The sequence below is a fragment of the Hesperophylax consimilis genome, chromosome 16 (assembly GCF_061612785.1).
Source record: "Hesperophylax consimilis isolate HC1 chromosome 16, BYU_Hcon_1.0, whole genome shotgun sequence".
NCBI lineage: Eukaryota > Metazoa > Arthropoda > Insecta > Trichoptera > Limnephilidae > Hesperophylax > Hesperophylax consimilis.
Genome location: NC_142851.1, coordinates 20,882,068 through 20,897,380, shown reverse-complemented (window position 1 = coordinate 20,897,380; position 15,313 = coordinate 20,882,068). Strand labels below are relative to the sequence as shown.

The following is a 15,313-nucleotide window of genomic DNA, read 5'->3' as shown; positions in this document are numbered from 1 at the left end:
CGTGCATTGTGGGCAATAACATATTTGTCAGATGGTCAAATAATAAACTCCAACATATTTATAATTCTTAGATAAATACGAAACAATATGTTTTATTTTTATTTTGGTGTCCTCTCCTATCTGAGGACAATTTTTACATTTTTGGCTATGAACAAAATTTTTGCTCTGTAGGCTGCTGCTTCGAACAATAATTAAACTGTGTATCAAATCTGCACTGTTGACATCCTTATTTCCTTGGGTTGGTTCGTAGAAATTGCCACCCGGCAATAAATCCGCCTTAAATTCCTTGTATTCCTACATATTTGACGGGTTAGTGGATGAGTTGGCATTGCGTCTGGGTCACATACAGACGTTGTGAATTCAATTCCTAGACTGGCTAAGTCCTCCATCATGACACAAGCAACATTTTCCGCTAACTGTGGTGTTAGTACGAGATTTTTAAATATTGTCAAGTAATTTATAACAAGGAGATATTTATCTTTCTTTAAAATAATCTGATAGTATTATTACGCCAACGTCTGGACGGTTTCAGCCCTATGATTGGTCAAATTTAAATCTTATGTTTCGGGTAAATTCCGCACAGCCTTCGCGTATAATAAATAAATCAGGGATCTGCAGGCAAAAAACGACCACTCTGTCCCTCAATTTTAACAGACCGTAAGGTTCATTTCGGTTTGCAGGCGACCGGACCCAAAAAATTAAGAATTGAAAATTAAAACACGATTTCATACTGAAATAGGATCGCTTCATGTAATACGTGATTTCTTAAAAAACATCGTTTCTGCTCATATAATTTTTGGATAATATCGAAGAAAATATGTTTTAGAAAGTTAATAATCCATTAGATTAATTAAATTATAATAAAAATTATCCACAATTACGTGTTAAATATTTGACGTTTGTAAAGAATCCTGCGTTTTGAGTGGTTCTGAGGTTCCTTGAAAAGAGCTGATACGCACGGCAGCTATAGTTTCCCTGATGCCCGACAGAGCGCACCTATGGCGGCATAAGAACGAACCAAATTACTGGCGCCAATATTAAAATATGCAGCTAACAATACACATAGTTATGAAAAAATACTTGACCATTAACAAGCGTTGAATAAAAAAATTAATTTTCCGAAGAAAATTTCTTCTGAAAGCTTATCACTTTGTGATGGCATTATTTATTTTATTAAAACACAAAATAACTTTGTTTACACCACTTTATTATATACAACCTCTACATTTTTCATGAACGAAGTTCACCTCATCAGGAGTAAGTATACACTTAAATTAAAAAAAATAAATATTGATTACAATTGTAAAGAAGAAGTGGAAGGAGGGGGGGAGGAGTAAGATTATCAGAATTAGGAATCACAATATCGTTAGACGGGAAAGACCAGTTAAGTAGGGAAATATTTAAAAGGGGGCTTATATGTTTTTGCTTAATAATTATATCTGCTTTTATATTAACATGTTTTCTAATTATTAAATTTCAAAATTATTTATTTGCGATGCTTTGTATCCTGTGTGAAGTATTTTAAGAAACATGTAGAGGTTGTATATAATAAAGTGATATAAACAAAGTTATTTGTGTTTTAATAACATTACATTAGTTTATCTATTTCCGTTGTATATCAATGCATATGCACACAGTAAAATGTCAACATTATATTGTAATGATCTATTATTTCTGTTTACTTCGTTATAACTTTTAACTTTATTAGATACAGTTTCAGCTGATATCAGTAGGGTAAAACATTATCTATAATAATAATAATAATAATTTATATTTCACATAAAAATCACCTACCACTACCGTTTTTAATACGGTTTTAAAAAATCAAACATTTGATTCAACTTTTAACTTGGTTTATTATAGGTTAGGTTATGTTAGGTTAGGTTAGGTAAGGTTAGGTTAGGTTAGGTTAGGTTAGATTAGGTAAGGTTAGGATATGTTAGGTTAGGTTAAGTTGGGTTTTTTTTACAAACAAAAATATTTTAAAAAACTTTTTAATAATACCCTTATGTTAATAAATAACGGGTTTTTTTATTTACTTTATTTTTTATCGTAAAATAAATTAACACATAATTTAAAAAGTGTTTTTCATTATCTATGTAATAAAAAACCGTTTTACGCATTACTACACACTATCATATTATTACATATTATTTTTAATTATACTTAAATTTTTGCGCTTCTAGCTTCCGATTGTGTTTCATGTTTTTTATTGTTAGGTTGGGAACGATACAAAACAAACGCGAATTATGCGTGAACTTCATATCGGTGTTCTGTCAAAATGGTAAATAATATTAAATATCAATATTTTATTAAATCGTAAATGCAAAAAGCTGGTTATTGTCATAAGGTAGAATCAAATGTTTGTTTGTTTTTAAACGCGCATTAAAAACGGTAGTTGTAGGAAAAGAATTACTATAAGTTGGAGAAAAATAAACACATTTTAATTAAACGATTCCTCCTGCATTTTATCAGAATAATACAAAATTTAAATTTCGATTTTCACATTTATTTCCAACTATTACAGACAATACTGGAATATGTTGTTTTTTTGGAAAAAAATCGGTTTATGGGTGAAATTCCTAAAAATTAAAACTAGTTATTTTTATACTAACTTTGGGCCGGGGAATCCGAATCCGAAAGAATTAGGTTGGGGCAAGCAATATAAACTGAAATACATGACTTAAAAATTTTAGATGCAAACAATATACAACGCCATTGTCGATGCGTTTTTTTGACAATAAATCCATAGAAAAATAACCAAAGATATATAAAATTAAGTGTTGCTAGTAAGCAATAATATCAATAACGTAAAATAACATGTTTATAATTTCAGTAATATTTCATATTCAAACAGTTAGATTTAGGTTTATTATCACGAAAGGTGAGTTTTTATGTCGGGGGAGACGAAAAAATATGCATTTTATATTTTAATTTTGCTAACATTATTTCATTTACGTATTTCAGTTTTCAAGTAGTTTAGCGGCTACGCTAGGTTTGTGTAACATGGTTTGTGATAGAAAAGAAAGTGCCCCCTTCGTAGCGCCTACTCGCGTCAAGGCAAGAAAACATCCCAGTTTTCAAGTAGTTTAGCGGCTACGCTAGGTTTGTGTAACATGGTTTGTGATAGAAAAGAAAGTGCCCCCTTCGTAGCGCCTACTCGCGTCAAGGCAGGAAAAAATCCCAGTTTTCAAGTAGTTTAGCGGCTACGCTAGGTTTGTGTAACATGGTTTGTGATAGAAAAGAAAGTGCCCCCTTCGTAGCGCCTACTCGCGTCAAGGCAAGAAAACATCCCAGTTTTCAAGTAGTTTAGCGGCTACGCTAGGTTTGTGTAACATGGTTTGTGATACAAAAGTGAATAAAATGTATCTGAATACTTTACGTAAATGAAATAATGTTAGCAAAATTAAAATATAAAATGCATATTTTTTCGTCTCCCCCGACATAAAAACTCACCTTTCGTGATAATAAACCTAAATCTAACTGTTTGAATATGAAATATTACTGAAATTATAAACATGTTATTTTACGTTATTGATATTATTGCTTACTAGCAACACTTAATTTTATATATCTTTGGTTATTTTTCTATGGATTTATTGTCAAAAAAACGCATCGACAATGGCGTTGTATATTGTTTGCATCTAAAATTTTTAAGTCATGTATTTCAGTTTATATTGCTTGCCCCAACCTAATTCTTTCGGATTCGGATTCCCCGGCCCAAAGTTAGTATAAAGATGTATAAAGATAACTAGTTTTATTGTCAAAAAGCGTTCAAAATGGCCAGTTAAATTGTTTGTGCGTCGAAATTTTAAAGTCGTGTAATTCAGTTAATATTGCTTGCCGCCACCTAATTCTTCCAGATTCGGATTCCCCGGCCCAAAGTTAGTATAAAAATAACTAGTTTTAATTTTTAGGAATTTCACCCATAAACCGAAGCTTACCCGTTTTTTTTCTTTTTAAGGTAATTCAGTATTCGATATATTATCTCATAAATGATTATTTTAAGACAAAACAACATTATAGCGACCTACACAATACGAGTAAAAGAAACCGTAGATTAGTATTTTAACATAATATTCAATGTTCCATAATATTATCTCATAAATAAATATTTCAAGACAAAACTACATTAGTGACCTGACAATAAAAGAATGCGTATATTCTTATTCAAACATAAAATTCAATGTTCGATATATTATATCATAATGAATTATTTCAAGACAAACCCTACCTACAATCCTAGTGACCTACGCAATAAAAGAAAGCGTAGATTCTTATTTTAGCATTTACATCTATATAATATCAGAGAAGTTGACAAACGTATTATTGCATTTTATGAAAGGCATCTTAGGCATGTTTAATTGCACCATAACCAGTTCATAGGTGACGACTGTTCCAGCTATCTGGAACATAAGGAAAAATAATAAAACAATTTGGGTTCAGCATAGATTCACTTCACAATTAAGGCTGATTTTAGTGTCACGCCGACCGCACGCGCACCGTCGGCGCTGATGGTCGAGATATATGAACTTCTAGGAAGCGTTTTTGAATGACGCGTAGCTATCAGCACGCAAGGTGGTCAGCGCTGATGGCTACGCGGCCGTACGCGTCGCGCGTCGGCGCCGCGTAGCTGTCGGCGCTGACGATCGCACGAGCGCCTCTACTTTCAGCGAGCGTTCTAGTGTCGAGCGGAGCAGACGTCATCGCGTGTACAGTCATGGCGAATCGCGAAGTGGATACAGGTCGAGTTATCGATGAGGTTCGCCATATAACAAGACAAAGTCTCCAGCAACGGCTCTCTGCTCAATCAATGGATGAACATGGAGACTTCGTTGTCGCCGGTTTTTATTGTTTTGGGATAGGTAGTACAAAGCAGTAATAACTAATACACTCCGCATTTTGGTCTTCGACTGTACAGTAAGGCGGTCAGTACGATAGTGAAACGAGCCACGCTGAGCCTCAGCGCTGACGGACTACGCGCTGATCTATAAGCGCTGACGGTGAGCGCGACACTAAAATCAGCCTTAGAAGTTGATAATACGCAACGAGACAATTTCGATATGATTGCTTTTGAACGTTGGCATTTTGTTTATCAAGCCCCCAAAAGGCATAGAAACTCCAATAGCTCGAAGGGTTGTGAATCTGAAATAGATATTTACCTAAATCGATAGAGTTTGTTTTTGGATTTAATATTTCAAAGACCCAATCAGACCAAAACGATTAAAATGAAAGTTATTTTCCCAACAAGCCCTTCTGATAATATCACGTTCGGTGACCTTATGGGAAAAGGCTGGATTTGAGGACAAAATATTTTTTTAATCAAAAGGTATGGCAAATATCTAGTACGTCATCTAAAATATGTTTTACATGCAAATCAAACAGTACAGTATTTATAAATGCTTAAAGCGTATTGTTTCAATTTAGGAGGCGGGTTTGAGTACCGCCGCCCCGATGTGCTACTTTATTTATCTGTAATTGAAATAATAAAATGGAGGCTATTAAATTATTAAATTTTGTTTCATTTTAAAGGCAACTTTGACATATTTTTGTGAGTTAATTGTAATTGTCAAAAAAATAACCTTATCGTATCTACTGTTTTATTATAACGAAAAATAAATGTATAAACAAAGTAGTATTCGTTCTAGATATTTGCTACACATTTTGATTAAAACATTATTTTGTAGTTTTGTTAAGTATTTTGGCAAAATCTAAATTTAAATTTTGTATGAAAAAGGCCACGCAGCCGTTCTCATAATGCTACGTATACATAAGCGAGCTGAACTGCCAAACTGAAACTCAACTTATAGGAAAGGAACAAAGCAACTGGAAATGGAACGAAACGCCGCTTGCAGTTGCTTCGTTACTTTTCCGTAATTCGTGGCTCGGTTCGCGTTTAAGTTTGCAAATGTATACGTATCATTATGTGACCAGTTCGGGCACGGGGGCTCTGTCCAACTCAGAATTAAGCTAGCCTCTCAAAAGTTGGGCGTATTGTTCAAAGCCCGCAGATAGGTACTACAATATGTGCTGTGTGGGGGGTCTTATTACGTTAATAAAGGAATAGTAGTTCTGGAAAGGAAAAAAGTATAAGGAGTGGGAAAGAATCTGTGAGTCAGTGTGTCCAGAAGTGAATGAATCCTGTTATGAAATTAACTTTCTTACCTGAATTAAAACATTCAACCCCGTAATATTTTCATAAAATCAAGTACTTTGTATATTTAAATATTTTCACATGGTAAACCCCTAGGGGCGTTAACCATTATCGGGGGAGGCGGGCCGAGGCCTCAGCCCTTAGTTCGGACGGAGAGCAGAGCTCTCTTGATTTCTAGCTTTCGTGAATACAGGTTGTTTCGCTTCTCCGCTTGGAATTCGAGATTTGCTTTGAAAAAAAGTGTTTTGAAAGTGTTTGCCACCAAAAATTAAGTACTTGTATATTTCGAGTGAGTATTTACCGCTGCTGCCACCCTGGACGTCTACAAAATCCTCGCCCTGCGGTATCGTTCCAGTTTTATTCTATTTATTTCTGTCTCTGCTCTGTTCCCATAAATTTAACATCAAATTCCATTCTTTGAACCGTCCACAAAGAGATTTATGCTTTTCTTACGCGTAGATTCAAGTGCTGTAATATAGGTCTTCTTGAAAGCATTTTGTAGCACCATAATAAGATTGTTTTATTTCCATGAAACCCCTTTGTTCTATCCACCTATAGGAGGCGGCTGTTCTCTCTCCATACAAACGAACTAAAGACATGAAACCTGCTTGAGCTAGCCAGGTAATCTTGAATATTGTATATTTCATTTCCCTACGCGGTTTGATTCCGTGAAAACCCATTATCTAACAATCCATCTCTCCCATTGCGGTGCAGTTGGAGTGCAGACACGTCCTCTGCCAAGATCAAGACGAGGTGTTGGTTGTCCAATAAATGGTTCCCCATGCGGCGGTACCAATCCCACCACCCAAATTGCATATTTGTCCTTGTTCTACTGATATTTGAATGAAAGAACTGACTTCATTAGTTTCGTCCGTCATTATTAAAAAAAGGTGTGCAACGCGTGGCCTAGATAAATGTGAGCAAATAGCAAGCGATAGTTGAAAATCAATGCAAAGGTCTCAAATACTATTTTGGTCAAATGACTTATTTATTTGTTGGTTGGGAGCTGCCTCGAATGCTAGGAGTGGATGGACAAGGCTACGAGCGCGGTGTGTGGACAAGGCTAGTGATAATTTGGTGTAGTTACTAAAGAGGCTCGAATTATGGGAAAGGAAAATGGACTAATTACAACACATTACTGAAAAGGAATAAAGCAACAGCAAATGGCGCAAAACGCCGCGGCGTTTGCTTCGTTCCTTTCCCATAATTCGAGGCTCGGCTCGATTCATTCTTTTCACAAATATATGAATGATAAAAATCGAATCAATTGTAGTTCAGTTAAGATTTGTGGATTATTTAATTTTTACACAACACTTATCAAATATTGGTATAATTCCATGGATGCTTACCGTAAGTATTAGATTTCTCGTAATATAAAAGCAGTTAAGTCCTGTCAATGCAATCGTCTCTGTTGTCACTTGATCTAAGAATCTTTGGACCTTTGAAGTTAAATATATACATATTAGATTAGATTAAACTGAAAACTAGGTAATCTTGAAAAACCATTGACATATTCTACCGAAATTCTCTTTTCAATATTCAATAACATCTTAAAATGAATAAATCTTACGATTTTCTTATTTATCTTTTTGTTATTATTTACAATATTTTATAAAAACTTGCTTACATGATTTTGTTCAATTGAGTTAGAATTCATTCACCAAACACAAGAGCCTTGTCTCTTTATGGTGAGGAAAGGCTATTTTTGTTTTACATTATAATACTGTATAACATGTGAAAATTACGTAAATATTGATGGTGAAAAAATACAAATATTAAATAAATAAAAAAATAGACTTTGTAAAGCGCTCACTAATAATCTAAACCATAGGTTCCCAACTAATGGGTCGCGAAACGCGAAACTAATGGGTACCCCAAACGGGGTAATAATATTAATTTTTGATCAGCATGTGTCTCGGTTTGAATTGCATTTTTGTTTACACTATCCGGGTATAACTTTGAATATAAATTAATAAATTATATGTATAAAAATGTTACAGTTTAATTAAATTGAAAATCTATTTTCGATGTGTTTTCTTTAGCCCCCCTCTGCGGTTTGCGGTCACTAGGTTTTTGTAAAATGAGGTTGCGATCCGAAAGAAGTTGAAAACCTCTGACCTAAAGGTTAAAAACATGAACAAATAATTATTAAAAACAATGTAATGAGCTATTTCGATCTAGAAGATATTGTATTTTTAAGTGAACAAAGGTCAAGTTTCATATGTCAAGGTCATTTTAAAACACTACGCGAATTTTGTAATATTTAAGTAAATTCGAAAATTTAAACTTCAAACATAATCTTAATTAATTGTAAATGTCAACTTATGAACTGACAGGCTGAGTAATAAGCTCATCGACAATGAGGACAGATGTCACAGGTTTGACACTGGAGTTCATAAAATGTTTCAATAAAAGTAATGTACGTATTTTAACTTCGCTAAGGGGATGCCGTAGTGCCACTGGTCCTGGCAATTACAGGTGGTCCGATGCTCTGCATAATAGAAACTCTGTATAAATTTAGATCAAGTACAAACGAGGTGCCTTTGAGCGTGCGTTTCCAAAACGCACGCTACGAAACTCTATAGTTTAACTAGAATCGCGTGCTTTGAAAGTGCACCCTACAGCGCATTTCACGTGTTCATGCTCTTCCAGAAATCGATACTTTGAGACTGTGATACTATCATAAAACGAAAATTGATTACAACAAAAAAAGTTTACCTCAATACTATAGAGCTTGGGTGTGACATAGTAGAGAGCAGCAAGAGGTAGGCGAGATGCACCATGCAGCCTGGAAGCATATAGCGCCACCGCCAGGAAGCGACAGACCAGGAAACTGAAGGAGAACACGAAGTAGATAGTAGATACGTCTTTTGAGTTCACACACGAATTGGGATCACCATTGGACCTAAATATTAAATCATTAATAAATTAAACATGAAATGCTTAATGTCTGCACATATTTTAATTGTTTTGGTTTTTTTATTATTTCTTTCTTATATGTTTGTAATGTTACGATTTATTACCGCCTCAAGCGCTAGTAAACGTAAACTTCACCTCACCTCAGAGTATAGAAAAGTTGCCTGCATATGATGTAAAGATTTTGAGTAAAGGAGAGCAGGACTATCTGATTGATGGCTTCATCCACCTTCCTCACTAGTTGGGATAGATGGGCATATTCGTTCCTCGCGGACCGCCAAAAGTTTTCAGAAAAATTCTGTCATATAAAAAGAAACACTTTGGAAATATGTATAATCAATCTTTTTATTTCAACACGCTGTGCAAAAATAGCTAGTGCTTCATTAATGTTTATTTAAATAATGCAAACAGTTGGTTCGTTAACGTCCATTTAAAATATTATTTGTACTCCATAGTACTGTCTACGTTTCGAGTTCTGAATAATTTGCTTGCGTTTGGACTTAGTTCAATTAATTTATGCCAAAATCCACATTTATCATCGCTATTTTAAAGATTAAGGTATCTTTAAAAGATACCTTAATCTTTAAAATAGCGATATAATGCAAATAGATGCCAATAGAATACAAATAATGTTATGTTTATTCTATCGGTGTGTTAATGGTTGGTGCTCAAGAACAAGCGTTATTTTTTTTGCATTGGTGCAGATCAAGCAGACACACCAAACGCGTACCAATTGTACCTCGTAGTTTGAAATTCATCGCAGGAGTACGTGTCAATTTATACCAAAATCTGAATCCTTAAAAACGGCTTATATCCCATGAGGAATGATTTAAAGAGTTTCGTTTTTTACACAGAAAAAACCTACAAGACACAGATTCACTCCTTTCATTATGTAAAGGTTCTCACAGCATTCCAAAATATGTCAAAGGCCCTAAGGGAAATCTCATCGTCTACTGTGCGCGGCTTACTTTTAATAAAAACTTACTTTTCATTATAAATGTATCTTTAAACTTACGTTGCCCATTACGGAATCAAGAATTTTACTAAGATTTTCGAAACTATTTGACAACCCGAGGCTCAGGAGGATGATGAACAGATCCATGAAGTTCCAAACAAAAGTAGCTGACAGGTTCATGATCTGTTGAAAAAATTGGAAACAGAATTACTTACACATGCCCATGAGTTATTGAAAGCTCATATCTGTCAGAGAAGCAGTATACTTACCTGCAGTATAAAAGCTTTCCAATGCGCATATTCCGTCCACAAGAACACTTGAGGAAAAGCTGTGATGTAGTGACCCTTCACTACAGTGTTCACCTTGTCACAGCTATAAGCGTTAGATACTCCAGATAAAATGCACAATCCATGCTCCACTGAAATCAGCAAAAGGGTGAAACGTAGAATCAGTGCTTAGTAGCAGTAACCTCAGTAACCTTAACCCATTATCTCCATGACGATGTCTATAGGCTTCTCTCAAATATGTGAAAATAATGAAATTATTTTCACGATGGGAAAAGCTGAATTCTATGCAGCATTTCAAGATTGGTATTTTAGCTGTCAATAAATAACATAATGTGATACATTTTATGAATTATTCTTTTTTTAATCCATTATTTGTCAAGACTCAACAAAAGATAAAACGAAAAAAAAATGTGTAAATGATATAATGTTAGAAAAATACCAAATTGCCGGCAATGCTGTTTAAAAGTGGGCTCAACGTATGTGGGCGCAATGTTTGGAGATCAGCATGGCAGAAGTTTGTATACGCTATTGCTTAGCGTTTCTTCAAATAAAACGATAGTGCTGTGTTTTTGTGAGTGATTTAAATTTAAATTTGTAGTTAATCTGCGGTTTTCTCACAGTTATCAAATATCTTCCTATACCTGCGTTTATATCATTTAAAATTATCCAAATTCCATCAATATCAATTAAAATTATCAGAGGATCAAGTTTTCACAACCGAAAATATAGGCGTTTCATCCAATGAACTAATTTCAAGACTTTAAATTCACCAGACCTAATGCCATGAAAAGCACGATAAAGGCGCAGCAGTTGAACCGTGTCCTCAGGGAAAAGAAACCTCTTGTTAGATTCCTTGGTCGGGGGGTCTGGGCGGAGATGGCCTCCACTCGGGATATCTCCTGTCCCAGATCCGCCCATTGCAAAGAAAGCCGGAGAAATAGGACCTGGGCTGTAAAGCAAGTGCCGTAGAACACCAGCATTCCTATAAAAAATGTTATTATTTTGACTGATAATTAGTACGAAAAGATAGTACAATAAATACAACATGAGATAGGTTTATGACTTTCTGATTTCATGGATGTTTTTGGCCAACGTTTCAATAAATGGAAAAAGGCAAAACAAATCTATGTTTCAATATTATTTAAATGTTTATTTATAAAGCTAGATGAACAGAAATTATTCATTTGAGATATAAAAGAAACAACAAAAGATGAAATGAAAATAAACTGAAAAGTAGAACTCACCAGCATTATCAACACTGAAGCCCACATGCACCATTAACACAAAGGAGAGGACTGACAGGAAAAACGCCCCAGCCATGAACAACAAGCAATACACAATTCTCCAAGTTTTCCATTCAAATCTGAATAGGACAATATTATAAATGTTTTTAAAATATTTTTCCTTCAAAAGAGGTGCACGAAGGGAATTCCTTGAATAATCACAAAACCTTCATTTAGCCCTTTTCCTTTAGGAACGCCAAATACGTGTAGTTTTCTATAACTTACTAACGGTACTAGCCAAAATACAATGCGTTGTTCTTTATTTCCTTTAGAAAACAATTTAATATATTATTTTATGGAGTATTAAGATATGCTCGTATATAACGTATTTCAAAATCACTATTTAAACTCGACGTGAAGACGAAAATCGAAACTTTAAGCACGGATCTCCATTGAAAGTTTCTAATGAAGTCGTTAATAAATCACTCAAACATAAGTTACGAACGAGTAGCCATAACAGGATAAAAAAAACACCTATTCAGTCTTTAGAGCAAGGGCGGGGAACCTTTTTGCCGTCGGGGGCCATATAGATGTTTCACCCGCTGGTCGTTATAATTTTGGCGGCGGTGGATTCCCAATTTTAAATAAATACAGAACTGAAACATGAAAAAAGTTTTTCCGATTCTTGCATCACATAGTCTGCAGCTATAATTTTACAACTGTACTTATAAAACGGGAATGGTTTCCTTTGTAATCCGTCTGCGGCTGAATCCACAACTGTAATGTTATGTATAAGCGAGTTTCCAGTTTAATTTGCATTACACATTAATTTAATTACTTATTAGTAAAATAATAAAAATTTCCTACTAAAGTATCGTCTATTTATTTGTGTCTGAACTGATTTCTACTAATGTAGGTGGATACGTAAGTTCATGTCAGTTTTGTTACACCTTTCTCTGGGTTTTGTAATAATGTACCTGAAACACCGCGCAAGAAACCATTCTCGCATTCTCAAAGTTATTTTTTACACTGTTTTTTTTTTGTGGTCAGCTGGCTACACCGAAAGTGCTCGCGGGCTGCACTAAAAAGCCTCATAGGCCCTAGGTTCCCCACCCTTGCTTTAGAGAATGGATTCTTAACGCATTGCAGATAATTATTATAAAAAGAATTTGATGAGAATGATTCATCGAGCTATTTAAGCAACATAAGTGTGAATGAAACGTGTTTTCATTTTTTTAAATCCTTCTCTTCCTTTCTGAAAATATGAGTAGTTTAATCATATATAATAAGTTGTTTATATACCTCAAGCAAGAAGCATTCTTTCCCAGCACTCCTCCTATAGGCATGATTCCAAAACATTGTCCCAGTGTCTGAACTGTTCCTATTGCTCGGTGGAAACTGTCTTCTCTGGCTGCCGAATTAATATTCAAATCTAAAAGGACTCCTTGCTTTGGTATGAATAGCTCTAAAATAATAATCACTTTTAAAAATGATACCAAGAATTAAATATATACGGGTACTTACTTAATCAGAAATGAAGAGCGTTTTCGCAAAGAGAATCTACAAAATCTTCTTTCTTTCTGAGACAGTTTTAATAATCACTTGGGGTAAAAATTTGATGATAATCTAAAACGCACATTCAATTAACTATTAGACAGGATAAATAATCAGATCACTTCATTCATTTGTGGATCCACAAGTATAATTTTATCTTTACATTCTGAAAACAAAACTGATTTTAATTCAATAGTGAATGATTGTGCAAGTCCTCAACTTTAAAATTAAAACTACGCACAGTTTAAGAAAATGGCTTTCTCTGGTTTTTGCAGCAAATAGTCCGTAAATTCCATCACTCCTAGATACAATGATCCCTAGAGTCCTACCCACCCCTCATACAATTTTCCTTTCCAGAACTTCCTCTACTTCCTTTACTTAAAAATACCCTCAACACAGCATCCCCAAAGATGACAGGCCCCATGGGAAATTAATTTCCTCAAGGTCAAGGTGTGGGGTTAATGAAAAAAAAAGAAAATTTACGAAAGAAAAATATCTACACATTATATTAAAAAAATATATTTTTTAAGAAATATCAAAACATTTTTGTTCTAAAATAAAATTAATGTCTTAAATTAAAAAAAATGTTTTGTTTATCTTTCGAAGTACTCCAAAAATAATTGTAAAAATCCTTAAAAAAATAAAACATTATACATTTCGTTGAAACGTAGGTATATACAAAAACGTAATACCTAGGCAAAAATTTGATAGGAAATCACAAATAAAGTTATTTTTTTTTAAACTGGAAGCCCACTCGGATACATTAAAATAAGATAATATTGGCCATTTTAGGAGTACATGATATACATACCTATTTTTTTCTCTATCATTTTACATAAATTTAAAACAGGTAAATATATTGTTTTTCTAAAATCTAAAATACCCATTTCGTAGACACCTACATAGACTATAGTGCATAAAAAACGTTTAAAGTAGATATTTCTCTTTCTGAAAATGCTCCTCCAATAATATAAATAAAATAATAATACAATACCATCCCAAAAAATATTTTTAGAGTCTGCGTTGATGTCTTCCTCAGCGTGAATAATGGACCTGAAAAAAAATAATATTTTAAAATGTTTTTTTGTGATAATTTTTTTTTAGGTTTCTTTTGAAAAAAAATTATTTTGGGTAAAATACTTCTCTTAGAAATTTTATATTATCTGCTCAAAGCAGTGTTAATTAGAAATACAGTATGAAACAGAAATCTGTTTGTCTGAAGTAGCAAAAGTTCTTAACGGTGCATTCTGGTAAAAAAATTACTAGACTTTTCAAGTTGTCGTTTTAAAATTCAGGTTATTTTGCATTTTAATTTTTATATATTGGTTTTGTAGTTCTCGAGTCCAAAAAATTATGTTTCTAATTTTCCCTTACTCGAAATCACAAGATTTGTACATAAATACCTATCTACTTATTATAAACCTCAAACATTTAATGTAAAATTATTTTAAATTCCTCATTAGGAATTATTTAATTGATGCAAAGGAACGTCACTATCTCAATGACAATTCTTTTTTAAACTTTTCTTCATGCAGACAGGTACCACACCATTGAAAAAATTCCAAATAATAAAGACCAAATAAACACGAAGACGCACGGAGAAAAATGAGCATTGCTAATTTATTATGAATCTCTACAAATCATTTTTTATCCGGTTAAAAACGGGATTTCAGGACTTTAACGAATGAATTATCACGTTTCCTAGTAAAATTTGGTAAATTTCGAATACGATGTCGGAACACATGTACGAATTTGTGTAATATATTTGCAGTTTACTAATAGTTTATCAGAAAACCTGTTAATTTTATTCGTTAAAGGCCTGCATTCCTGTATATAACCGGAATATCAATAATTTAAAGAGGTTATTAATAAATAAGTAATAAAATAAACTAAACAAATTTAAAATTCGCTATGCTCAGTCAAGTAATAATGTGAAGAAAAATAATTGTCATGTTTCACAAAAAAAAAATTAAAACCTGAGACACTCCAAACGATTTTCAAATTTTTTTGTTTTCATGTCAAACTCGTATCTTTCAAGAAATTTCCTCTGTTTTACAACTTTATCAACTTCCAAAAGTGCATGCATTTTGAAAGAGATGAAGCAAAAAATATTATATATAAATTTGGGCAGGAAGTTGTAGGTATGATTGAAGTGTCAAAAACACTAAATTTCGTGTGAAAGCTCACGCTAATCCTCTGAAAGAAGAAAACACGTAATGGGACG

General features: G+C 33.6%; 1 protein-coding gene across 1 annotated transcript; it reads right to left on the bottom strand.

Moving 5' to 3' along the window:
• Positions 1-4,295: 4,295 nt before the first annotated feature.
• Positions 4,296-11,632, bottom strand: LOC149416863 (gustatory receptor for sugar taste 64f-like). Its single transcript, XM_089641332.1, has 8 exons — positions 11,557-11,632; positions 11,151-11,294; positions 10,295-10,443; positions 10,086-10,208; positions 9,214-9,368; positions 8,873-9,059; positions 7,504-7,593; positions 4,296-4,406 (listed from the first exon to the last, which is right to left on the bottom strand). Exons 1-8 carry the CDS (start codon positions 11,630-11,632, stop codon positions 4,296-4,298), a joined length of 1,035 nt encoding a protein of 344 aa, XP_089497458.1.
• Between the last annotated feature and the right edge of the window lie 3,681 nt (positions 11,633-15,313).

Coding starts and splice junctions, on each gene's coding strand:
- LOC149416863 (XM_089641332.1), bottom strand. CDS start 11,632: ATGGCTGGGGCGTTTTTCCTGTCAGTCCTCTCCTTTGTGTTAATGGTG. Junction 9,369..10,085: donor TTGATTCCGTAATGGGCAAC/GTAAGTTTAAAG, acceptor TTTATATGACAG/AATTTTTCTGAAAACTTTTG. Junction 7,594..8,872: donor CCAAGCTCTATAGTATTGAG/GTAAACTTTTTT, acceptor TTAACTTCAAAG/GTCCAAAGATTCTTAGATCA.